At 54.1% G+C, this 26431-nt stretch overlaps 3 protein-coding genes across 3 annotated transcripts in view; all 3 read left to right on the top strand.

Annotated features, from left to right (window-relative positions):
• The first annotated feature begins 3719 nt into the window (after positions 1 to 3719).
• Positions 3720 to 26431, top strand: part of LOC135422384 (protocadherin alpha-C2-like) — a 128468-nt gene continuing 105756 nt past the window's right edge. Inside the window, exon 1 of the mRNA XM_064671475.1 lies at positions 3720 to 6465. Coding sequence (XP_064527545.1) covers positions 3994 to 6465 — 2472 coding nt within the window. The 5' untranslated portion in view covers positions 3720 to 3993. The remainder of the gene's footprint in view (positions 6466 to 26431) is intronic.
• Positions 13123 to 16396, top strand: LOC135422805 (protocadherin alpha-2-like). Its single transcript, XM_064672313.1, has one exon. It carries the CDS (start codon positions 13123 to 13125, stop codon positions 15733 to 15735), a length of 2613 nt encoding a protein of 870 aa, XP_064528383.1. The 3' UTR covers positions 15736 to 16396.
• Positions 20611 to 24083, top strand: LOC135422320 (protocadherin alpha-2-like). Its single transcript, XM_064671377.1, is given in 3 exon segments — positions 20611 to 23053; positions 23056 to 23085; positions 24055 to 24083. Coding segments are annotated over 3 exon segments (2502 nt in total).

The following is a 26431-nucleotide window of genomic DNA, read 5'->3' as shown; positions in this document are numbered from 1 at the left end:
ATGCAGAGTGCTGAGTGTTGTCTGATGCACCACTTGTTTTGGAAAAGGTATTGTGGGAGGGGAACACTTAAACTCGCTGTCCCTGTGTAGTGGTGGGTATCCATAGCTGCTTGCACAACTGCTGATGTTGTTGTGATGGTTTCTTGCTCCTCCTCAGGTGGGATTTGTAAGTACCTGTGATGAGGTGGCTGTAATCTGTATGTGCTCAACTTGCCCTACTTGTGCACTGCAGAGGTGGCCTCAGCAGAGATGGTGTGTCCTGTTGTCACACATGGCTCATTCTTGTATCTGCAGGCCAAGCCCTGCAGTGCAGCCCAGCTCGGGCTTCATGTGGTCCAAATTCTCCCCCTCAGATGACCTTTTGAGTGCTCTTGTGTTTTGGCATTTGCTGTGGTTCTCTTGCTGATCTAAATGTGTGTGGACTGGGGTCAGAGCTGTCACAGCTCCAATCCCAGAACCTTTCTGAACTCTACCACACAGCTCTGATGTGTTTCCATGTGAGATTGCTGAAAAGGAGCAAAGCATTTATGGTGAAGTCCACACAGCTGGGAAGAGCTTGCCAAGTGCTCTGTGGCCTTGCAGAACTCCATGGGTTGTTTGTGTTGGTCTGGAGGGAAGGTGAGGATGTGAAAGGCCTGGATCACCTGCAGAGGGGGGGTTACAGATGAGGCATGTTGAGCAATGTTTGATATTTTGGCAGTGATTCTTCATGTGGGACTAAGTAGAGCCTGGGCCTGTGTGATGGGGAGGGTGAGTTTGGGTGGGGAAGAGTGTTGCCTGAGGGAAATGGAGATGCTGTGTAGAGCACAGTCTCTGTTATTGGTGAGGAAATGGCTAATGTCAGACTAGCTGTGGAGTTGCCATTTCCCATGGCACTGGATAGAGAATACCAGTAGAAAACCTTGAGTAAAGCCAATCACATCATGCTTCTGTCCTGGCACCCTCTCAGAACCTCCAGTATTTGTGCATATTATTGTGCTCTGTCCTCTGTGTTACTATTGCTTGTGAAGTTATTAATGCCTTTAATTGCTTGTCTTTGATATGGAATGTTTTTGGCCAAACTGCAGGTTTTTGAAATGTATCCTTCAGGCCTTCTTCTCAGGCCATTGCCTCAGTCATCTCTGAGGTCTTGGTCTTGTTTGTAAGGGGACATAGCTGATAGCATTAAATGACAATGTCTCTTAAAATCAATAATCTTGGTGCTGGAGTTTCTTTTTGTGAAGAAGTAACCAGTGATGCTGCAGGTAAGTCACTGATAACTGAAGAGTCTCTGTGTGAGAGAGGGGCCTACCTTGGTTCCTGTTCAGCTTTGGTCTCTTTGTGTTGGATGGACTGCATGTCACCTGGATTGAAATGCCTGTAGGTTTGGAGCAGCACTACCTGCTCTCATTCCTTTCCTGCTGTTGCCTGGCACAGGGTGAGCAAGGATATATTGAGAACTGACTGTAATGTGTTTCTTGGAGTAGCTGTGATGGGCCTGCAGCAGATGTTCTCAGTGGCAATGCCCTGGTGTCACCTTGGTGGGTTTGTTTTGCTGTGCAGGTGGGACATGGGTCAGGAAGAAAAGCTGTTCACAGAAGTGTATGAGAAGTGATTGGGAGCTGTTGTTGGCCTGTGCTTTTTCAGTCTTCTTTTGAAGGGTCATTGTGCTTGGCTGGGATGTGTTTTCAGTTCCCAAAGGAGAGACTTTCCTGGGTTTTTAGTCCTTGGAACCTGTTTTTCTCAGATGTCTAAGTGGATGGACTCTTTTCTGATGTGGCAGAGCTGTTCTTTGCCATCTGCCTGCCTTGCTGTGTTATTGCTGAGTCCTTGAGCTGCCTGATGACTGAAGGCTCAATGTTTGGCTTTCATCCTGAAGGGAGGGGCAGTTGTAGGTGAAGGGGTGGGAGGTGAGCAGAAAGGTTGTTCCCTGTCCAGATGTTTGGGAGGAGGAAAGGAAGAGGAATGAAGCTTTTGTGAACGGGCATGTCTGTGCTTTTTTGGGACAGTGGTGTAGCTGTTTTTAAAGAAATTTCTTAAGGGAAAAAAATGGTTGGTATATACAAGGATGGAATCAGAAAGGATGGGAAAGCAAACAAATGGCCCAGCAAGGCAAAAAAAGAAAAAAAGGGAAAGAGAGTAAAGGAGAACAGAAATGAAGAACAGAGAAAGGAGGAGAGAAAAAAGAATCAAAGGAAGGAATTGTTGCAAGGAAGAGGACGAGCTGGAGAGATGGTCTGATTCCAACGGGATGAGGTTCAACCAGGCCAAGTGCCGGGTCCTGCACTTTGGCCACAACAACCCCCTGCAGCGATACAGGCTGGGCCAGAGTGGCTGGAGAGCAGCCAGGCACGAAGGAACCTGGGAGTGTTGATTGACAGGAAGCTGAACATGAGCCAGAGTGTGCCCAGGTGGCCAAGAGGGCCAATGGATCCTGGCCTGGATCAGGAACAGTATGGCAGCAAGACCAGGGAGGTGATTCTTCCCCTGGACTCAGCACTGGTGAGGCCACACCTCGACTGCAGGGTCCAGTTCTGGGCCCTCAGTTCAGGAAGGGTATTGAGGTGCTGGAGCAGGTCCAGAGAAGGGCAACAAGGCTGGGGAAGGGACTGGAGCACAAGTGCTGTGAGGAGAGGCTGAGGGAGCTGGGGCTGTTGAGCCTGGAGAAGAGGAGGCTCAGGGGAGACCTCCTCACTCTCTGCAACTCCCTGACAGGAGCAGGGAGCCACGTGAGAGTCTGGCTCTTCTCCCAGGAACCAGCAGTAGGACAAGAGGGCTGGGTCTTAGACTGTGCCAGGGGAGGTTTAGGTTGGATATTAGGAAGAAATTTTTTGCAGAGAGATTAATCAGACATTGGAATGGGCTGCCCAGGGAGGTGGTGGAGTCACCGTCCCTGGAGGTTTATAAGATGAGACTGGATGTGGCATCAGTGCCATGGTCTGGTAACCACAGTGGGGTTGGACCAAGGGTTGGACTTGATGGTCTCAGAGGTCTTTTCCAACCCGGTAAATTCTATGATTCTATGAATGAGAGCTGTTCAGAAAGGACACATCCCTTGTCAGTATGGCATAGACATTTGAAAAGAATTTTGGTAAAGAAAAAAAAGAGAAGAGATGACAAATGTAAGAGTCAAGAAAGGAAATAGAAGACGAGGTGAAAAAATTGAACAGGTAAAAGCAGGAAGGAGGAAAGAAGACACAGGCAAAGAATCCACTGAAAGGTAAGCAAAGAAGAGAAAAAGGAAGAGATAACAGCAGAAGAAAACGAAGAAGAAAAGGATAGATAAAGGAAGGAGACTGCATAAATAAAAGGCAAGCCAGTATGCAAGCGAGGAGGGAAGAAAGGAAGGAAGAAGAGAATGGACGAAAAGAAAACAGGATAAAATAGATGACCGGCTGATACCGACCTTCTCTCTGGACGCTGAGCGTGGTTGGTCCCCAGCAGCCTCTGCCTCGGTTACAGCACCGCACTCTGGTGCTGCTGCCCGGGAATTAGCGCGGATGGCTCCGACTTGGATGGCCTCCGCCGCGGCGCTGGAGGCGACTGGGGAGCTGCCAGGGGGGATAAAGAAGAGAGAAGGTTGGAAAGAGAAGGGGAAATGGCTCAAAGAATACGGCACGGCAGAGCAATGAAAAGGAGAAAGAACAGAAGGGCAAGGAAGAGAAAACTGAGAACACAGTATAAAGGGAACAGTTAAGAAAGGAAGGGGAAAAAACCTCTTAAAAGTGGAAGAGAAATAAAAGGAAGAAAGACAAATAAGAAAAAGAGAAGGTCGGTAAGAAGAGATGGCAGAGATGCCGGCGCTGGCGCTGTTTGGGAGCGTGTGAGGCGGCGGAGCAGCGCACGGTGTCGCTGCAGGCTGAGGAAGGGCGTGTGGGCGGCTCCTTGGCGGTGCGGCGGAGAGCCCGGCTGTGAGCGCGGGGGGGCGGCTGGGGCCGGGCAGCGGAGCCGGGGCGTGCGGGCGGCGGCGGGAGCCGTGCGGGGCCCGTGCGGGGTCGGAAGGCGGCGTCGGCGATGGGCGAGTGTGCGTGGGGTGCGGTGTTGCGGGTGGTGGCGGTGCAGGCGGCGTGGGCGCTGTGCTGGGGGCAGGTGCGGTACTCGGTGCCGGAGGAAGCCAAGGCCGGGACGGTGGTGGGCCGTGTGGCGCAGGACCTGGGTGTGGAGGCGGGCGAGGCGGAGGCGCGGCGGCTGCGGCTGGTGCCTGGGGGCCGGCGGGCGAGCGTGGAGGTGAGCGGGGCGAGCGGGGCGCTGGTGGTGAGCTCGCGGCTGGACCGGGAGGAGCTGTGCGGCAAGAGCGCGCCGTGCGCGCTGCGGCTGGAGGTGCTGCTGGAGCGGCCGCTGCGCGTCTTCCACGTGGAGCTGGAGGTCACCGACATTAATGACAATGCCCCCACCTTCCCCGCCGCCCGAAAAAATATCAGTTTACCCGAGAATTCCCCTTCCGGTTCTCGTTTCCCGCTGGAGGAAGCATCAGATGCGGATGTTGGAGCGAACGCTCAGCTCTCCTACACACTCAGCCCCAGCGAGCATTTTAGAATACAGGAAGAAAATAGTAACTCGCGCAGTAAGTCCCTGTTTCTGATAATCACGAAACTGCTGGACCGGGAGACGATGCCGGTGCACCGGTTGTTGCTGACGGCGAGTGACGGGGGCCGGCCGTCTCTGACGGGCACAGTGGAGCTGGTGATCTCAGTGCTTGACGTGAATGACAATGTACCCCAGTTCAACCAGACAGTGTATAACGTAGTTTTGCCCGAGGACGCTTTAGTCGGGCAAGTAGTGGCACGTGTCAACGCCACGGATCCGGACCTGGGAATTTACGGAGAAGTGATTTATGAAATTGATTCTATCATTCCACCGTTGGCCTCAGATGTTTTCAGCATTGATGCAAATAGTGGCGAGATCAGACTGACAGGTACCCTGGACTATGAGACTGTTACGATATACAACGTACAGGTTATGGCGAGAGATAAGGGAATGCCGCCTCTATCGGGTCACTGCAAGGTGGTGCTGGAGGTGCTGGACGTGAACGACAACGCGCCGGAGGTGCGGGTGACGTCGCTGTCGGTGCCGGTGCCCGAGGACGCGTCGCTGGGGACGGTGGTGGCCCTGCTGAGCGTGTGGGACCGGGACTCGGGGTCGAACGGTCGCGTGCGGTGCTGGGTGTGGCCGTCGGGTCCGTTCGTTCTGGAGGCGACGTTGTCGGGGTCGTACTCGCTGGTGCTGCGGGAGTTGCTGGACCGGGAGCGGGTGTCGGAGTACGAGGTGGAGGTGCGTGCGGAGGACGGCGGTTCTCCGTCGCTGGGCGGCCGCGTTGGGCTGCGTGTGCCGGTGTCGGACGTGAACGACAACGCGCCGTCGTTCGCGCAGGCGGTGTACACGGTGCTGGCGCGGGAGAACAACTTGGCGGGCGCGGAGCTGGCGCGGCTGTGGGCGCGGGACCCGGACGAGGCGGGCAACGGGCGCGTGAGCTACTCGTTGTGGGAGGGCGCGTTGGGCGGGGGGTCGGGACCGTGGTGGTCGGGGACGTCGGGGTCGGTGGGGGGTGTTGCGGCGTCGAGCTACGTGTCGGTGGAGGCGGAGAGCGGCGTGTTGCGGGCGCTGCGGCCGCTGGACTACGAGGAGGTGCAGGTGCTGCAGTTCGAGGTGCGTGCGGTGGACGCGGGGGAGCCGTCGCTGTGCGGCAACGCGACGGTGCAGCTGTTCGTGGTGGACGAGAACGACAACGCGCCGGCGCTGCTGCCGGCGGCGGGCGGCGGGTCGGAGGCCGGGGCGGTGTCGGGGGAGGCGGGGACGCTGTGGGCGTGGGCGTCGTGGGGTTCTCCGTCGGGTCAGGTGGTGGCGAAGATCCGGGCGGTGGACGCGGACTCGGGCTACAACGCGTGGCTGCGCTACGAGCTGTGGGAGCCGCGGGGCAAGAGCGCCTTGTTCCGCGTGGGGCTGTACAGCGGCGAGGTGAGCACGGCGCGGGCGCTGGAGGAGGCGGACGGGCCGCGGCAGAGGCTGGTGATCGTGGTGCGGGACCACGGCGAGCCGGCGCGCTCGGCCACGGCGACGCTGAGCGTGTCGCTGGTGGAGGGCGGCGAGGCGGCGCTGGCGGCGGCGGCGGGCTCGTCGTCGCTGCTGCCGCGCTCGTTGGCGGGCGGCGAGAGCGGCTCCGGGCCGGCGGCGGCGGCGGCGGCGACGAACGTGTGGCTGGTGGTGGCGATCTGCGGCGTGTCGAGCCTGTTCCTGCTGGCCGTGGTGCTGTACGGGGCGTCGCGCTGGGCGCCGCGGGCGGCCGTGCTGTCGGGGCCCGGGCCCACGACGCTGGTGTGCGCCAGCGAAGTGGGCAGCTGGTCGTACTCGCAGCGCCACAGCCGGAGCCTGTGCGTGGCGGACGGCGCGGCCAAGAGCGACCTGATGGTTTTCAGCCCCAACTTCCCGCCGCCGCCCGGCGCCGCGGCCAAGGACACGCAGCCGGAGCCGCCCAATCTCCTCGACACGGTCAGTGGCCCTTCCTCCCTTTCTCTGCCTCTTTTTTCTCTCTCGCCCCCTGGGCAGGCAGTGCTCGGAGCCGGGCTCAGCTCCTGCACTCGCAGGGCCGTGGGTGCTTTGCAGATGATTAAGGATGTCAGTGGCACCTTTGCATCGGCCGCCGCGTTCTTTCTGTAGCTCCATCTCTCTTGCTGAGGTGAGGCTGAAGTTAAGGTCTTGCTCCACTGTTGAACAGTTATGGTCCACAGGTGAGATTTGCTGCTCACGGTGGGAGTTGTTCTGCCCTAGAATTAAATTGCCTGTGTTTTGCCTATTGTGTGAGAGTTGCCCCGAGGTGTCAGCTTTTCAGGCAACTCTCTTGCTTGCTGGTGTATAGCATTTCCACCCGATCTTACTGAGGTATGGGAAGAACTACAGGTTTGCAGTCCCCCAGGTACTTTGTGCTGCATTATTGCCTTTGCTGACCATGTTGGTTTTAGTCTGGTGTCTTATGGAAACCTGCCTTCCTCCTCTTTGATACTGCTCACAAATTGATGTGAAGCAAGGTGACTTTTAGGGCTTCAAGGACAAAAGTTCACCATTTTCGTTCTACCACCAGACTCCTTAGGAAAGAGGGGGAGGTGTGAGTAACATTTTCCTGTTTGAATGATCTTTTTACAAGTAAAAAGCCTTAGTTAAGTATAAAGTATTCAGGCAGGTATGTTAGAAATGAAAATTTTGTTTTTCTTTTCTTCTTGCCACTGTTGTGCTTGTTGTGGGCATGTGTTCCTGGGATGTAATGTCTTGTACACTCTCCATTTCTTTATATTCTTTCAAATTTGTGTTAACAGTCACATCCTTTAAAAGCTGTGGAAATTTTCTTTTGTGCAATGAACAAACTAACAGATTCAAAATCCCTGAAACCAGAGTACAAGCACTCACTGCCAATTGTCAAATAACATGCTTTTACATGGTCAGCATCATGTGTTACACTGATGCTCTCACCACCATTTCAGTTCCTTTCTCAGAGCATGACATCAAAGGCATTGCCATTTAGAGCTGTCATGACATCAGCTTTGGGAAGAGTATTGCTCCCAGGTCTGCCACCTTTCCACCTGAGAGAGCTGAAGGAATCCCAAACGTGACAGGTCAGCTGCAGAGGGGCTGCTGTGCCCTGTGCATGTGACAGCAGCTGTGTGTTTTGAAGGTGCTGTTATTGGTGGGGAGGAGTGAGTTGGGTGGGTGTTGAGGTGGGTAAGAAAACTGTGGCCTGTGGTACTGAGCAGGGCCTGTCCCTTTCCTGATGTGAAAGGTGATCTTGAGCAGTGGGAAGAGGAGTCATCTTGTGTGGGAGAACTGGAAATCCTTGGGAAGAGCATGGGCCATGTTGTAAGACAGAAATGGGAGATGACCTGTTTGTCTTGAGAACACATCTTGGAGAGGGAGGGGAAGGATGCCTAGAGGAAGTCATGAGGCAACATGGAGTGTTCTTGCTGAAGATCCACTCCCAGGCTGTAGTGGTGTGGAGGTGACAGCCTTCCTGACCATGAGACAGTGTGTGTTCCTTAAATGCTGACATTGTCCTTTGAGTTTCTGAAGATCTCCTATCAGAGACAGTCTCTTGTGCTGCTGCCTGCCTGATGTAGGCCTTGTGTTGGTCAGAGGGGGTGAGATGCAGAGTGCTGAGTGTTGCCTGATGAACCACTTGTTTTGAAAAGGTGTTGTGGGAGGGGAACACTTAAACTCGCTGTCCCTGTGTAGTGGTGGGTATCCAGAGCTGCTTGCACAACTGCTGATGTTGTCATGATGGTTTCTTGCTCCTCCTTGGGTGGGATTTGTAAGTACCTGTGATGAGGTGGGTGTGATCTGTATGTGCTCAACTTGCCCTACTTGTGCACTGCAAAGGTGGCCTCAGCAGAGATGGTGTGTCCTGTTTTCACACAGGGCTCATTCTTATATCTGCAGGCCAAGCCCTGCAGTGCAGCCCAGCTCTGGCTTCATGTGGTCCAAATTGTCCCCCTCAGCTGACCTTTTGAGTGCTCTTGTGCTTTGGCATTTGCTGTGGTTCTCTTGGTGATCTAAATGTGTGTGGACTGGGGTCAGAGCTGTGACAGCTCTAACCCCAGAACCTTTCTGAACTCTGCCACACAGCTCTGATGTGTTTCCATGTGAGATTGCTGAAAAGGAGCAAATAATTTAGGGTGAAGTCCATGCAGCTGGGAAGAGCTTGCCAAGTGCTGTGTGGCCTTGCAGAACTCCATGGGTTGTTTGTGTTGGTCTGGAGGGAAGGGGAGGATGTGAAAGGCCTGGATCACCTGCAGAGGGGGGGTTACAGATGAGGCATGTTAAGCAGTGTTTGATATTTTGGCAGTGATTTTGCATGTGGCATTAAGTAGAGCCTGGGCCTGTGTGATGGGGAGGGTGAGTTTGAGAGGGGAAGAGTGTTGCCTGAGGGAAATGGAGATGCTGTGTAGAACACAGTCTCTGTTATTGGTGAGGAAATGGCTAATGTCAGACTAGCTGTGGAGTTGCCATTTCCCATGGCACTGGATAGAGAATACCAGTGGAAAACCTTGAGTCAAGGCCAGTCACATCATGCTTCTGTCCTGGCACCCTCTCAGAACCTCCAGTATTTGTGCATATTATTGTGCTCTGTCCTCTGTGTTACTATTGCTTGTGAAGTTATTAATGCCTTTAATTGCTTGTCTTTGATATGGAATATTTTTGGTCAAACTGCAGGTTTTTGAAATGTATCCTTCAGGCCTTCTTCTCAGGCCATTGCCTCAGTCATCTCTGAGGTCTTGGTCTTGTTTGTAAGGGGACATAGCTGATAGCATTAAACGACAATGTCTCTTAAAATCAATAATCTTGGTGCTGGAGTTTCTTTTTGTGAAGAAGCAAGCAGTGATGCTGCAGGTAAGTCACTGATAACTGAAGAGTCTCTGTGTGAGAGATGGGTGTACCTTGGTTCCTGTTCAGCTTTGGTCTCTTTGTGTTGGATGGACTGCCTGTCACCTGGATTGAAATGCCTGTAGGTTTGGAGCAGCACTACCTGCTCTCATTCCTTTCCTGCTGTTGCCTGGCACAGGGTGAGCAAGGACATATTGAGAACTGACTGTAATGTGTTTCTTGGAGTAGCTGTGATGGGCCTGCAGAACTGGAGATCCTTGTGTGGGAGAACTGGAAATCCTTGGGAACAGCATGGGCCATGTTGTAAGACAGAAATGGGACGTGTTTGTCTTGAGAACACATCTTGGAGAGGGAGGGGAAGGATGCCTAGAGGAAGTCATGAGGCAATATGAGCACAGAGTGTTCTTTTAGAAGATCCACTCCCAGGGTCTAGAGTAGTCTGAAGGTGACAGCCTTCCTGACCATGAGACAGTGTGTGTTCCTTAAATGCTGACATTGTCCTTTGAGGTTCTGAAGATCTCCTATCAGAGACAGTCTCTTGTGCTGCTGCCTGCCTGATGTAGGCCTTGTGTTGGTCAGAGGGGGTGAGATGCAGAGTGCTGAATGTTGTCTGATGCACCACTTGTTTTGGAAAAGGTACTGTGGGAGGGGAATGGTTAAACTCACTGTCCCTGTGTAGTGGTGGGTATCCATAGCTGCTTGCACATCTGCTGATGTTGTCATGATGGTTTCTTGCTCCTCCTTGGGTGGGATTTGTAAGTACCTGTGATGAGGTGGGTGTAATCTGTATGTGCTCAACTTGCCCTACTTGTGCACTGCAGAGGTGGCCTCAGCAGAGATGGTGTGTCCTGTTGTCACACAGGGCTCATTCTTGTATCTGCAGGCCAAGCCCTGCAGTGCAGCCCAGCTCTGGCTTCATGTGGTCCAAATTGTCCCCCTCAGCTGACCTTTTGAGTGCTCTTGTGTTTTGGCATTTGCTGTGGTTCTCTTGGTGATCTAAATGTGTGTGGACTGGGGTCAGAGCTGTCACAGCTCTAATCCCAGAGTCTTTATGAACTGTACCACACAGCTCTGATGTGTTTCCATGTGAGATTGCTGAAAAGGAGCAAAGCATTTATGGTGAAGTCCACGCAGCTGGGAAGAGCTTGCCAAGTGCTGTGTGGCCTTGCAGAATTCCATGGGTTCTTTGTGTTGGTCTGGAGGGAAGGTGAGGATGTGAAAGGCCTGGATCACCTGCAGAGGGGGGGTTACAGATGAGGCATGTTAAGCAGTGTTTGATATTTTGGCAGTGATTTTGCATGTGGGACTAAGTAGAGCCTGGGCCTGTGTGATGGGGAGGGTGAGTTTGGGTGGGGAAGAGTGTTGCCTGAGGGAAATGGAGATGCTGTGTAGAATGTGGTCAGTGTAATTGGGGAGGAAATGGCTAATGTCAGACTAGCTGTGGAGTTGCCATTTCCCATGGCACTGGATAGAGAATACCAGTAGAAAACCTTGAGTAAAGCCAATCACATCATGCTTCTGTCCTGGCACCCTCTCAGAACCTCCAGTATTTGTGCATATTATTGTGCTCTGTCCTCTGTGTTACTATTGCTTGTGAAGTTATTCATCCCTTTAATTGCTTGTCTTTGATATGGAATGTTTTTGGCCAAACTGCAGGTTTTTGAAATGTATCCTTCAGGCCTTCTTCTCAAGCCATTGCCTCAGTCATCTCTGAGGTCTTGGTCTTGTTTGTAAGGGGACAAAGCTGATAGCATTAAACGACAATGTCTCTTAAAATCAATAATCTTGGTGCTGGAGTTTCTTTTTGTGAAGAAGCAACCAGTGATGCTGATGAGGTAAGTCACTGATAACTGAAGAGTCTCTGTGTGAGAGATGGGTGTACCTTGGTTCCTGTTCAGCTTTGGTCTCTTTGTGTTGGATGGACTGCATGTCACCTGGATTGAAATGCCTGTAGGTTTGGAGCAGCATTACCTGCTCTCATTCCTTTCCTGCTGTTGCCTGGCACAGGGTGAGCAGATGGAAGCAAGGACATATCAAGAACTGACTGTAATGTGTTTCTTGGAGTAGCTGTGATGGGCCTGCAGCAGATGTTCTCAGTGGCAATGCCCTGGTGTCACCTTGGTGGGTTTGTTTGGCTGTGCAGGTGGCACATGGGTCAGGAAGAATAGTTCAAGAGCTCTTCACAGAAGTGTATGAGAAGTGGTTGGGAGCTGTGGTTGGCCTGTGCTTTTTCAGTCTTGTTTTGAAGGGTCATTGTGCTTGGCTGGGATGTGTTTTCAATTCCCAAAGAAGAGACTTCCTTGGGTTTTTCCTCTTTGGAACCTGTTTTTCTCAGATGTCCAAGTGGGTGGACTCTTTTCTGATGTGGCAGAGCTGTTCTTTGCCATCTGACTGCCCTGCTGTGTTATTGCTGAGTCCTTGAGCTGCCTGATGACTGAAGGCTCAATGTTTGGCTTTCATCCTGAAGGGAGGGGCAGTTGTAGGTGCAGGGATGGGAGGTGAGCAGAAAGGTTGTTCCCTGTCCAGATGGGTGGGAGGAGGAAAGGGAGAGGAATGAGAGCTTTTGTGAACGGGCATGTCTGTGCTTCGTGGGGACAGTGGTGTAGTTGTTTTTAAAGAATTTTCTTAAGGGAAAAAAAAAATGGATAGAAGATAAAATGATGGAATCAGAAGGGAAGGGAAAGCAAAGAAATGGCCCAGCGAGGCAAAAAGAAACAAGGAAAGAGAGTAAGGGAGAACAGAAAGGAGAGTAAGGGAGAAGAAAAAGGAAAAAAAGAGAAAGTAGGAGAGAAAAACAATCAAAGGAAGGAATCATTGCAAGGAAGAGGAATGAGAGCTGTTCAGGAAGGACATGTCTGTTGTGAGTATGGAATAGCTATTTGAAAAGAATTTTGGTAAAGACAAGACATAAGAGACAAGAAAGGAAATAGAAGAGGATGTGAAAAAAATAGGACAAGTAAATCAGGAGGAAAGAAGACATAGGCAAAGAATCCACTGAAAGGTAAGAAAGAAGAGAAGGGAGAGAGGTAACAGCAGAAGAAAATGAAGAAGAAAAGGATAGATAAAGGAAGGAGATTACATAAATAAAAAGCAATCCAGTATGTACCAAGGAGGGAAGGAAGGACGAAGAGAATGCAAGAAAAGAAAACAGGATAAAGTAGATGAGCATCTGATACCGACCTTCTCTCTGGACGCTGAGCGAAGTTGGTCCCCAGCAGCCTCTGCCTCGGTTACAGCACCGCACTCTGTGGTGCTGCTGCCCGGGAATTAGCGCGGATGGCTCCGACTTGGATGGCCTCCGCCGCGGCACCGGAGGCGACTGGGGAGCTGGCAGAGGGGATAAAGAAGAGAGAAGGTTGGAAAGAGAAGGGGAAATGGCTCAAAGAATACGGCACGGCAGAGCAACAATGAACAGGAGAGAGAAGAAAAAACTGAGAGAATTGTATAAAGGGAACAGTAGGAAAGGAAGGGGAAAAAAACCTCTTAAAACCGGAAGAGAAATAAAAGGAAGGAAGACAAATAAGAAAAAGAGAAGGTCGGTAGGAAGAGATGGCAGAGATGCCGGCGCTGGCGCTGTGTGGAGCGTGTGAGGCGGCGGAGCAGCGCACGGTGTCGCTGCAGGCTGAGGAAGGGCGTGTGGGCGGCTCCTTGGCGGTGCGGCGGAGAACCCGGCTGTGAGCGCGGGGGGGCGGCTGGGGCCGGGCAGCGGAGCCGGGGCGTGCGGGCGGCGGCGGGAGCCGTGCGGGGCCCGTGCGGGGTCGGAAGGCAGCGTCGGCGATGGGCGAGTGTGCGTGGGGTGCGGTGTTGCGGGTGGTGGCGGTGCAGGCGGCGTGGGCGCTGTGCTGGGGGCAGGTGCGGTACTCGGTGCCGGAGGAAGCCAAGGCCGGGACGGTGGTGGGCCGTGTGGCGCAGGACCTGGGTGTGGAGGCGGGCGAGGCGGAGGCGCGGCGGCTGCGGCTGGTGCCTGGGGGCCGGCGGGCGAGCGTGGAGGTGAGCGGGGCGAGCGGGGCGCTGGTGGTGAGCTCGCGGCTGGACCGGGAGGAGCTGTGCGGCAAGAGCGCGCCGTGCGCGCTGCGGCTGGAGGTGCTGCTGGAGCGGCCGCTGCGCGTCTTCCACGTGGAGCTGGAGGTCACCGACATTAATGACAATGCCCCCATCTTCCCCGCCGCCCGAAAAAACATCAGCATCGCGGAATTGTCTGTCCTGGGATCTCGTTTCCCACTGGAGGGCGCGTCTGATGCGGATATCGGAGCGAACGCGCAGCTCTCCTACACACTCAGCCCCAGCGAGCATTTCAGAGTAGAAGAAGAAAACAGTAACTCGCGCAGTAAGTCCCTGTTTCTGGTACTCACGAAATCTTTGGACCGGGAGACGATGCCTGTGCACCGGTTGTTGCTGACGGCGAGTGACGGGGGCCGGCCGTCTCTGACAGGGACGATGGAACTTTTGGTCTCAGTTCTGGACGCAAACGACAACGCGCCCCAGTTCAACCAGTCCGTGTATAATGTACATTTGCCCGAGGACGCATTAGAGTGGACGCTGGTGGCACGGGTGAACGCCACAGATCCAGACGAGGGAAGTAATAAAGAAGTGAAATATGAAATCGATACTGTTGTTCCTTCCTCTGCCTCAGATATTTTCAGAATTGATGCAGATACTGGAGAAATCAGACTAACCGGAGTCCTGGACTTTGAGACAGTTACTTTATACGATGTACACGTTAAAGCAACAGACAGGGGGACACCACCGCTGTCGGGTCACTGCAAGGTGGTGCTGGAGGTGCTGGACGTGAACGACAACGCGCCGGAGGTGCGGGTGACGTCGCTGTCGGTGCCGGTGGCCGAGGACGCGTCGCTGGGGACGGTGGTGGCCCTGCTGAGCGTGTGGGACCGGGACTCGGGGTCGAACGGTCGCGTGCGGTGCTGGGTGTGGCCGTCGGGTCCGTTCGTTCTGGAGGCGACGTTGTCGGGGTCGTACTCGCTGGTGCTGCGGGAGTTGCTGGACCGGGAGCGGGTGTCGGAGTACGAGGTGGAGGTGCGTGCGGAGGACGGCGGTTCTCCGCCGCTGGGCGGCCGCGTTGGGCTGCGTGTGCCGGTGTCGGACGTGAACGACAACGCGCCGTCGTTCGCGCAGGCGGTGTACACGGTGCTGGCGCGGGAGAACAACTTGGCGGGCGCGGAGCTGGCGCGGCTGTGGGCGCGGGACCCGGACGAGGCGGGCAACGGGCGCGTGAGCTACTCGTTGTGGGAGGGCGCGTTGGGCGGGGGGTCGGGACCGTGGTGGTCGGGGACGTCGGGGTCGGTGGGGGGTGTTGCGGCGTCGAGCTACGTGTCGGTGGAGGCGGAGAGCGGCGTGTTGCGGGCGCTGCGGCCGCTGGACTACGAGGAGGTGCAGGTGCTGCAGTTCGAGGTGCGTGCGGTGGACGCGGGGGAGCCGTCGCTGTGCGGCAACGCGACGGTGCAGCTGTTCGTGCTGGACGAGAACGACAACGCGCCGGCGCTGCTGCCGGCGGCGGGCGGCGGGTCGGAGGCCGGGGCGGTGTCGGGGGAGGCGGGGACGCTGTGGGCGTGGGCGTCGTGGGGTTCTCCGTCGGGTCAGGTGGTGGCGAAGATCCGGGCGGTGGACGCGGACTCGGGCTACAACGCGTGGCTGCGCTACGAGCTGTGGGAGCCGCGGGGCAAGAGCGCCTTGTTCCGCGTGGGGCTGTACAGCGGCGAGGTGAGCACGGCGCGGGCGCTGGAGGAGGCGGACGGGCCGCGGCAGAGGCTGGTGATCGTGGTGCGGGACCACGGCGAGCCGGCGCGCTCGGCCACGGCGACGCTGAGCGTGTCGCTGGTGGAGGGCGGCGAGGCGGCGCTGGCGGCGGCGGCGGGCTCGTCGTCGCTGCTGCCGCGCTCGTTGGCGGGCGGCGAGAGCGGCTCTGGGCCGGCGGCGGCGGCGGCGACGAACGTGTGGCTGGTGGTGGCGATCTGCGGCGTGTCGAGCCTGTTCCTGCTGGCCGTGGTGCTGTACGGGGCGTCGCGCTGGGCGCCGCGGGCGGCCGTGCTGTCGGGGCCCGGGCCCACGACGCTGGTGTGCGCCAGCGAAGTGGGCAGCTGGTCGTACTCGCAGCGCCACAGCCGGAGCCTGTGCGTGGCGGACGGCGCGGCCAAGAGCGACCTGATGGTTTTCAGCCCCAACTTCCCGCCGCCGCCCGGCGCCGCGGCCAAGGACACGCAGCCGGAGCCTCCCTCTCTCCTCGACACGGTCAGTGGCCCTCCCTCTGTCTCCTTCCTTTCCCGGAGAACTCTCCTCTCTTCCGTCCCCTCTTCTCTGCCCCCTGCGCCCGTGCTATTGAGAGTCTGGCCCCACCTGCCCTACCTGAGGGCCGTGGTTGCTTATGGATATTAATGGGACTTGTCTACGTGCCGCCTGGTCCTTTCTTGAGAACCCTGGCTCTTGGTGTGTGTGTCTGGTGAAATTACGGTACCCTGGAGCTGAGATTTCCTGCAGTGGGCCAGAGTTGTGTCCTAGAATGCACTGCCTGTTTTGATGAGAGCTGCTCTGAGTTGTCAGCTTTGTAGGTAATGCTCTTGTTTGCTGTTGTGTAGGGTTTTGATGTGAGCTTGATGAGAAATACAAGACAGGGAAGCTGTGGTGGTGACAGTCTCCGAGTCACTCTTTATTGTCCTATTGCCTTTGTTGACGGTGTTGGGATAAGGTCTGGATTATTATCAAAAACTGTCCTCTTCCATTCATTCCCCTTGCAAGAGATGTGATGCAAAGTTACCTTTGAGACTTCAAATTTTTGGCTCCCTGTGGAAAAAACAATTGTGCATTTAGTTTTTGTAATCAGACTCATTAAAAAAGTAGGAAAGGCAGTACAGACTTTTACTATCGTCTTTTTCTACGTATCTTTTTGCTCTACTTATTACCCGTTCAGGCAGAGGAATGTGACCCAAGGTAAGTGTTAGAATTCACAGTTTTCTTGGTATTGTCCTGCTCTGCCTCTCTGTTGTGAATTTGCATTCCTGGCCAGAGAAATGGTACGAAATATAGTAGTCTCTTTTGGTATTCTATGAAAATGTGTATGAAAAATCACATAATTTCAAGACTGCTGGAAATAATTTTCTGAATACAAAATGAGGAAACCCCAAACAAGGAAAGCCCCAGACAAATGTAAAGAATCAGAATTCCCCACCAAAACCCAAACCAAATTCTCTTACACCGCTGGTATCATCTTTTACAGTGCTGTGCTCATCAGCATTTTGGTTTCTCTCTTAGGTCATGTCATCAATGCCATTGCCATTTAGGGCTGTCACAACATCACCTTTAGAAAGTGTTTCTCCCTGTTTTTCATGTTTCCATCTGAGATAGCTGAAGCATTGCAAAACGTGATGGGTCAGCAGCAGAGTCTGCTGGACACTGTGGATGTGATACATGTGTATGTTTTTCCATGGTGCTCTCATGGATGAAGGGGTTCACAAATGCTGGAGTGAAAAGGAACTGTGGCATGTTTATGAAAGTGGGTGTGGCAGTGACAGAGCAGGGCCCAGACATTTCCTGATGTGACCTTGAGCAGTGGGAAGGCTTGTCAAAGGAAGGTGGGAATCATTGGGAAGGCCATGGGCCATGTCTTAAGGACAAGAGTGAGAGATGATCTTCTTGTCTTGAGAACTCGTGTCCCAGAGTGGGGAATAAAGGATGCCTAGAGGAAACTGTGAGGCAGGACGGACACAGAGTGTTCCTGCCCAGGTTACTTTCCAAGGCCCTAAGGTTGTGGAGTTGGAGGCCTTGTGGACCTTGAGATGCTTTGTGGTATTGAAATGCCCTCAGTGTCCTTTGAGGTTATGAAGATCTCCCACCACAGGAAGTAATCTGTGCTGCTGCATCATTGCCAGAGGAAATGTGTTGGTAAGAGGAAATGTGATTGAAAATGCTGAATGTTGTTTGATGAACCATTTCCCTCTTGTTTTCAGAAAGCTGTTGTGGGAGGGTCACACTTCAACCTGCTGTCGTTGTGTAGTTGTGTGCATCCATAGTAGCTTCCTCAGCTGTTGATTTTGCCCTGATGGTTCCTTGCTCCTTGTCAAGTGAGATTTATAAGAGGATGTGATGAGGAAGGGGGTGTGATCTGTGTGTGTGTGATTTCCTGTACTTGTAGAGGACTGACTTGCAGAGTCAGTCTCAGTAGAAATGGTGTGTCCCCTGGTCATGGTTAACCCTGATCAGACACACCAAACCCACCTGAGCAGCCCAGCTCTGGTATTATATCATAATTGTCCCACACAGTTGATATTGTGGCTCTGCTTGTGCTTCAGCATTTGGTGTGGTTCTCTCAAAGAAAAAAAATCATGTGAACCAGGATCAGAGCTGTCACCGTGATCACATAATCCTAAAGATCTCTCATGTGTAGCCCTCTGATGTTTCAATCTGAGATTGCTGAAAAGGCACAGAACATTTAGGGTGAATTTCACACAGCCTGCCAGACATTCTGTGGCTTTGCATCTCTCTGTAGGTTCTTTGTGAGGATTATGAGGGAAGGTGGGGATGTGGGGAGGCCTGGGTCATGCTCAGAGTGGGTTTTATTGCTGGGGGCTGCTGTTCTGGTGGGGCAGTTTGGGTGCTGTGGCTGTGATCCTCTGAGTGGCACCGAGTCTTGCTTGGGGCCTCTGTCATGGGGAGGGTGATTTCACTGAGGAAATGGAGGTGCTGTGTAGGACAAGTACTGTGTCACTGGGGAAGAACAGGAGGATGCTTAGCTGGAAACTCATTTCCCAGAGCTTGGGATAGAGGATTCCAGTGGAAAACCTTGTGAGGACACCTGTCACTCAGGGTTGCTTGCTCGGGGTCCTCTCAGGACCTCCAGAATTCCTGCATATCCCTATTCCTTGGTGTTTTCCGTGCTTTTTCTGCCAGATGTGAAGACATCTGTCATACATGGCTTGGATGACTTGCTTTCAGCAGTATGGTGTTTGTCAAATAGAAGCTTTTCCAAATATCAATCTCATTTGGTCAGCATTCTCTGAACCTCTTCTTCGTTATGTGTCTGCTCCTGTCTTGATAGGGAGTGGAAGAAGTTTTCTCTGTAATCAAGAAGTTGCCAAAATAGGTTTGGGGTGTTTTTTTATGGTGGAATGGGACCCTTTGGTTTTCTTCTCCCCTTTTACCAAAAATTTCCATCTTTTTAGGTTTTTTTTTTCTTTACATTGGCAATGAGTTGGTTACAGTGGATGAAATGCAGGCTGCTGTGTTTTGTCAGCTGTCAGGTGGTGGAGTTCACAGCACTTGACCATCAGTTTGAGGAATGGCTTTTCCAGCCTCCTGGGCTGAGGTTGATGTTGGGAGAATGTCCTTAGCTTTCCAGTGTCCCTCCTGCTTCCCCTGTGATAAAAGTGCATAAGGGAGCACTGTGCTCTCTGCAGTGATTTTGAATGTGGGTCATTTTTTCCTGTCCATCTTCCACAGAAATCTCTGATAACATTAAAAGAAAATGTCTCTCAGAACCAATTTCCCTCCCCTGAATATGTTTCTTTTCTGAAGAAGCCACCAGTGATGTTACAGGTAAGTCACTCCTACCTAAAACAGATGAGTCTGAGAGACAGCTGTACTTTTATTCCTTTTCAGTCATGGTATCTTCATCTTGGATTGACCAAATGTTTCTTGGATTGGGAGGTGGACTTGATGATCCTTATGAGTCCCTTCTAACCTGAGATATCCAATGATTCTGTAAATGGACCAGCAAAGCACCACTACCTGCTCTCATACCTTTTTTGCCCTGTGCTTCCAGGCACAGTGGGAGCAAGTGGCAGCAATTGCAGATAAAAGAGGGACAGTAATGTGTTTTTCTGAGTGAATGTTTTGGGAATCGAGGGTATGTTCTCAGAGAAAAAGATACCGTGTTACCTTCATGGCTTTTGCAGGTGGATCATGTTACTGAGTGAGAGGTATTCCATGGGGACTGATGCCCCTGGATAGGGAGGTTCTTGCCCTGTGTATCTGACAGAGGAGGTGGAAGCTGAGGCCTGAAGAGCAGCTCTTTATGGAGGTATAGAAAGAGTACTTGTACGCTGTGGTTGCCCTGTTCTTTTTCAGCCTTCTTGAAGGATTGGTGTCCCGGGCTGTGATGGGTTTGAGTCCTCAAAGGAAAGACTCCTCCAGGTTGTTTGTGTTCCTGGGAGCCTGTTTGCACGGATGCCAAAGTACCTGGGGATTTGGCTTGTGTTTCAGAGTGGTGGATTCTCTTCCTTGAGAGGACGGGGCCTGAAGAGTGTGGATTCCTTCCAGAAGGGCAGGTGAAGGGGCATTCTGTCTGTCTTGGACCGACTGGAGATGAGAAGGAAGGTTAATCCTTGTGGAGAGAGAGGGGAGGCAGCAGAGAAGAGGAATGAGAACCCTTTCCTGAGGGTATGTCCATGCTCCATGGCGAGAGTGATTGAAAACGTTGGTTAAGGAGATAAAGCAGAGACAAGGAGGGAAGAAGAAGGGGATGTATGTATGCATAAAGACACAGAAAAGAAGACGAGAAAAATAAGAAGGAAGGAAGGAAGTATGCAGGGAAAGAGGAGTAAAGAAATGAGCAAGCAATAGAAAGAGAGAGAGAAAGGAACAATTTATAAACAAGTTTACTGGTACATCACTGATGCCATCGCAGTACACAGAAAGGGAGGAGGGCAAGAAAGAAGAGGGGAAAAAAGAAGGAAAGAGAGAAGGGAAAGAAAAACAGAAATAAGATGATATGAAGGAATGCCACAAGGAGATGATTAAAAATGGAAAATGGCAAATAGGAGAAAGAAAGAAAAAAGCAAAGGAGGTGATCAGTACTCACTGAGCCACCTCTAGTCATTGAGCAATGTTCATTACCGAGAGCCTCTGCCTCCTTCAGAGCACCACGTTCCGGCGCAGACGCCACGTATTTAGAGCTGGAGCCTCCGACTCTCACGGTCTCAGCTGCGGCAACGGAAGCGACTGATGAGCTGCCAGTGGCGATAAGGAAGAGAAGGGGAAAAAAAAGAAAAAGAACATGGAAAAAGGAAGAGGAGCAAAGCAGAGCCGGCAGAGGAGATGCGGAGGCTTGGGCGCTGTGTGGGAGCGTGTGAGGCGGCGGAGCAGCGCACGGTGTCGCTGCAGGCTGAGGAAGGGCGTGTGGGCGGCTCCTTGGCGGTGCGGCGGAGAACCCGGCTGTGAGCGCGGGGGGGCGGCTGGGGCCGGGCAGCGGAGCCGGGGCGTGCGGGCGGCGGCGGGAGCCGTGCGGGGCCCGTGCGGGGTCGGAAGGCAGCGTCGGCGATGGGCGAGTGTGCGTGGGGTGCGGTGTTGCGGGTGGTGGCGGTGCAGGCGGCGTGGGCGCTGTGCTGGGGGCAGGTGCGGTACTCGGTGCCGGAGGAAGCCAAGGCCGGGACGGTGGTGGGCCGTGTGGCGCAGGACCTGGGTGTGGAGGCGGGCGAGGCGGAGGCGCGGCGGCTGCGGCTGGTGCCTGGGGGCCGGCGGGCGAGCGTGGAGGTGAGCGGGGCGAGCGGGGCGCTGGTGGTGAGCTCGCGGCTGGACCGGGAGGAGCTGTGCGGCAAGAGCGCGCCGTGCGCGCTGCGGCTGGAGGTGCTGCTGGAGCGGCCGCTGCGCGTCTTCCACGTGGAGCTGGAGGTCACCGACATTAATGACAATGCCCCGACCTTCCCCGCCGCCCGAAAAAACATCAGCATCGCGGAGTTATCCACAATGCCCGGCTCCCGTTTCCCACTGGAGGGCGCGTCTGATGCGGATATCGGAGCGAACGCGCAGCTCTCCTACACATTGAGTCCCAGTGAACATTTCTCTTTGGATTTACAAAAATCGAATGAACCAAATATTGAACCTGAACTTGTTTTAACGAAACCGCTGGATCGCGAGACGATGCCGGTGCACCGGTTGTTGCTGACAGCGAGTGACGGGGGCCGGCCGTCTCTGACAGGGACGATGGAACTGGTGATCTCGGTGCTGGATGCGAACGACAACGCGCCCCAGTTCAACCAGTCGGTGTATAAAGTGCAGCTGCCGGAAAATGCATTAGAGGGGACGCTGGTGATGCGGGTAAACGCCACGGATCCTGACGAGGGAAGTAACAGTGAGCTGACCTACACCGTAACCAACTTCTTTCCCCCGAGTGGAAGTGATGTCATTTCCATGAATCCAAAGACGGGGGAAATCCGTCTCACGGGCACCCTGGACTTTGAAGAAATCAATACATTTAATTTTCGTATTGAAGCAAGGGACCAGGGGACACCCCCGCTGTCGGGTCACTGCAAGGTGGTGCTGGAGGTGCTGGACGTGAACGACAACGCGCCGGAGGTGCGGGTGACGTCGCTGTCGGTGCCGGTGCCCGAAGACGCGTCGCTGGGGACGGTGGTGGCCCTGCTGAGCGTGTGGGACCGGGACTCGGGGTCGAACGGTCGTGTGCGGTGCTGGGTGTGGCCGTCGGGTCCGTTCGTTCTGGAGGCGACGTTGTCGGGGTCGTACTCGCTGGTGCTGCGGGAGTTGCTGGACCGGGAGCGGGTGTCGGAGTACGAGGTGGAGGTGCGTGCGGAGGACGGCGGTTCTCCGTCGCTGGGCGGCCGCGTTGGGCTGCGTGTGCCGGTGTCGGACGTGAACGACAACGCGCCGTCGTTCGCGCAGGCGGTGTACACGGTGCTGGCGCGGGAGAACAACTTGGCGGGCGCGGAGCTGGCGCGGCTGTGGGCGCGGGACCCGGACGAGGCGGGCAACGGGCGCGTGAGCTACTCGTTGTGGGAGGGCGCGTTGGGCGGGGGGTCGGGACCGTGGTGGTCGGGGACGTCGGGGTCGGTGGGGGGTGTTGCGGCGTCGAGCTACGTGTCGGTGGAGGCGGAGAGCGGTGTGTTGCGGGCGCTGCGGCCGCTGGACTACGAGGAGGTGCAGGTGCTGCAGTTCGAGGTGCGTGCGGTGGACGCGGGGGAGCCGTCGCTGTGCGGCAACGCGACGGTGCAGCTGTTCGTGGTGGACGAGAACGACAACGCGCCGGCGCTGCTGCCGGCGGCGGGCGGCGGGTCGGAGGCCGGGGCGGTGTCGGGGGAGGCGGGGACGCTGTGGGCGTGGGCGTCGTGGGGTTCTCCGTCGGGTCAGGTGGTGGCGAAGATCCGGGCGGTGGACGCGGACTCGGGCTACAACGCGTGGCTGCGCTACGAGCTGTGGGAGCCGCGGGGCAAGAGCGCCTTGTTCCGCGTGGGGCTGTACAGCGGCGAGGTGAGCACGGCGCGGGCGCTGGAGGAGGCGGACGGGCCGCGGCAGAGGCTGGTGATCGTGGTGCGGGACCACGGCGAGCCGGCGCGCTCGGCCACGGCGACGCTGAGCGTGTCGCTGGTGGAGGGCGGCGAGGCGGCGCTGGCGGCGGCGGCGGGCTCGTCGTCGCTGCTGCCGCGCTCGTTGGCGGGCGGCGAGAGCGGCTCTGGGCCGGCGGCGGCGGCGGCGGCGACGAACGTGTGGCTGGTGGTGGCGATCTGCGGCGTGTCGAGCCTGTTCCTGCTGGCCGTGGTGCTGTACGGGGCGTCGCGCTGGGCGCCGCGGGCGGCCGTGCTGTCGGGGCCCGGGCCCACGACGCTGGTGTGCGCCAGCGAAGTGGGCAGCTGGTCGTACTCGCAGCGCCACAGCCGGAGCCTGTGCGTGGCGGACGGCGCGGCCAAGAGCGACCTGATGGTTTTCAGCCCCAACTTCCCGCCGCCGCCCGGCGCCGCGGCCAAGGACACGCAGCCGGAGCCTCCCTCTCTCCTCGACACGGTCAGTGGCCCTTCCTCCCTTTCTCTGTTCCTTCTCTCCCGCCCCCTGGGCAGGCAGTGCTCGGAGCCGGGCTCAGCTCCTGCACAGGAGGCCCGTGGGTGCTTTGCAGGTGATTAAGGATGTCAGTGGCACCTTTGCATCGTTCGCCGCGTTCTTTCCGTAGCTCCATCTCTCTTGCTTAGGTGAGGCTGAAGTTAAGATCTTGCTCCACTGTTAAACAGTTACGGTCCACAGGTGAGATTTGCTGCTCACAGTGGGAGTTTTTTGCCCTTTGCTTGACAGTTGCCCCGAGGTGTCAGATTTTCAGGCAGCTTGCTGGCTGGTTTATAGCATTTCCACCCGATCTAACTGAGGGAGGGGAAGAACTACAGGTTGAGATGTTTGCAGTTCCCCAGGGACTTTGTGCTGCCTTATTGCCTTTGCTGACCATGTTGGTATTAGTCTGGTGTCTTATGGAAACCTGCCTTCCTCCTCTTTGTTTCTGCTCACAAATTGATGTGAAGCAAGGTGACCTTTAGTGCTTCAAGAACAGAAGTTCTCCATTTTCTTTCTACCACCAGACTGCTTAGGAAAGAGGGGGAGGTGTGAGTAACATTTTCGTATTTGTATGATCTTTTTGCACGTAGAAAGCCTTAGTTCAGTATAAAGTATTCAGGCAGATATGTTAGAAATGGAATTTTTGTTTTTCTTTTCTTCTTGCCACTGTTGTGCTTGTTGTGGGCATGTGTTCCTGGGAAGTAATGTCTTGTACACTCTCCGTTTTTTTATATTCTTTCAAATTCGTGTTAACAGCCACATCATTTAAAAGCTGTGGAAATTTTCTTTTGTGCAATGAACAAGCTAACAGATTCAAATTCCCTGAAACCAGAGTACAAGCACTCACTGCCAAATGTCAAATAACATGCTTTTACATACTCAGTATCATGTGTTACACTGATGCTCTCACCAACGTTTCAGTTTTTCTCTCAGAGCATGACATCAATGGCATTGCCATTTAGAGCTGTCATGACATCAGCTTTGGGAAGAGTATTGCTCCCAGGTCTGCCACCTTTCCACCTGAGAGAGCTGAAGGAATCCCAAACGTGACAGGTCAGCTGCAGAGGGGCTGCTGTGCCCTGTGCATGTGACAGCAGCTGTGTGTTTTGAAGGTGCTGTTATTGGTGGGGAGGAGTGAGTTGGGTGGGTGTTGAGGTGGGTAAGAAAACTGTGGCCTGTGGTACTGAGCAGGGCCTGGCCCTTTCCTGATGTGAAAGGTGATCTTGAGCATTGGGAAGAGGAGTGATCTTGTGTGGGAGAACTGGAAATCCTTGGGAAGCGCATGGGCCATGTTGTAAGACAGAAATGGGAGATGACCTGTTTGTCTTGAGAACACATCTTGGAGAGGGAGGGGAAGGATGCCTAGAGGAAAACATGAGGCAATATGAGCACAGAGTGTTTCTTGGTGAAGATCCACTCCCAGGGACTAGAGTAGTCTGGAGGTGACAGCCTTCCTGACCATGAGACAGTGTGTGATGCTTACATTCTGACAATATCCTTTGAGGTTCTGAAAATCTCCTATCAGAGACAGTCTCTTGTGCTGCTTCCTGCCTGATGTAGGCCTTGTGTTGGTCAGAGGGGGTGAGATGCAGAGTGCTGAATGTTGCCTGATGCACCACTTGTTTTGAAAAGGTGTTGTGGGAGGGGAACACTTAAACTTGCTGTCCCTGTGTAGTGGTGGGTATCCAGTTGCTTGCACAACTGCTGATGTTGTTGTGATTGTTTCTTGCTCCTCCTTGGGTGGGATTTGTAAGTACCTGTGATGAGGTGGGTGTGATCTGTATGTGCTCAACTTGCCCTACTTGTGCACTGCAGAGGTGGCCTCAGCAGAGATGGTGTGTCCTGTTGTCACACATGGCTCATTCTTGTATCTGCAGGCCAAGCCCTGCAGTGCAGCCCAGCTCTGGCTTCATGTGGTCCAAATTCTCCCCCTCAGCTGACCTTTTGAGTGCTCTTGTGTTTTGGCATTTGCTGTGGTTCTCTTGGTGATCTAAATGTGTGTGGACTGGGGTGAGAGCTGTCACAGCTCTAATCCCAGAGTCTTTATGAACTGTACCACACAGCTCTGATGTGTTTCCATGTGAGATTGCTGAAAAGGAGCAAAGCATTTATGGTGAAGTCCACGCAGCTGGGTAGAGCTTGCCAAGTGCTGTGTGGCCTTGCAGAACTCCATGGGTTGTTTGTGTTGGTCTGGAGGGAAGGTGAGGATGTGAAAGGCCTGGATCACATGCAGAAGGGGGGTTACAGATGAGGCCTGTTGAGCGATGTTTGATATTTTGGCAGTGATTTTGCATGTGGGACTAAGTAGAGCCTGGGCCTGTGTGATGGGGAGGGTGAGTTTGGGTGGGGAAGAGTGTTGCCTGAGGGAAATGGAGATGCTGTGTAGAACACAGTTGGTCTTATTGGTGAGGAAATGGCTAATGTCAGATTAGCTGTGGAGTTGCCATTTCCCATGACAGTGGATAGAGAATACCAGTAGAAAACCTTGAGTCAAGGCCAGTCACACAAGACTTCTGTCCTGGCACCCTCTCAGGACCCCGAGTAGTTCTGTATATCATTGTGCTCTGTCCTCTGTGTTACTGTTGCTTGTGAAGTTATTCATCCCTTTAATTGTTTGTCTTTGATATGGAATGTTGTTTGCCAAACTGCAGGTTTTTGAAATGTGTATCATTTAGCCCTTCTTCTCAGGCCATTGCCTCAGTCATCTCTGAGGTCTTGGTCTTGCTTGTAAATGGACATAGCTGGTAGCATTAGAAGACAATGTCCCTGAAAATCAATACTCCTTGTGCTGGAGTTTCTTTTTGTGAAGAAGCAACCAGTGATGCTGATGAGGTAAGTCACTGATAACTGAAGAGTCTCTGTGTGAGAGATGGGTGTACCTTGGTTCCTGTTCAGCTTTGGTCTCTTTGTGTTGGATGGACTGCCTGTCACCTGGATTGAAATGCCTGTAGGTTTGGAGCAGCACTACCTGCTCTCATTCCTTTCCTGCTGTTGCCTGGCACAGGGTGAGCAAGGACATATTGAGAACTGACTGTAATGTGTTTCTTGGAGTAGCTGTGTTGGGCCTGCAGCAGATGTTCTCAGTGGCAATGCCCTTGTGCCACCTTGGTGGGTTTGTTTGGCTGTGCAGGTGGGACATGGGTCAGGAAGAAAAGCTGTTCACAGAAGTGTATGAGAAGTGGTTGGGAGCTGTGGTTGGCCTGTGCTTTTTCAGTCTTGTTTTGAAGAGTCATTGTGCTTGGCTGGGATGTGTTTTCAGTTCCCAAAGGAGACACTTTCCTGGGTTTTTACTCCTTGGAACCTGTTTTTA

The sequence above is a fragment of the Pseudopipra pipra genome, chromosome 15 (genome assembly GCF_036250125.1).
Source record: "Pseudopipra pipra isolate bDixPip1 chromosome 15, bDixPip1.hap1, whole genome shotgun sequence".
In the NCBI taxonomy this organism is placed as follows: domain Eukaryota; kingdom Metazoa; phylum Chordata; class Aves; order Passeriformes; family Pipridae; genus Pseudopipra; species Pseudopipra pipra.
This window is presented reverse-complemented; position numbering and strand designations above follow the sequence as displayed.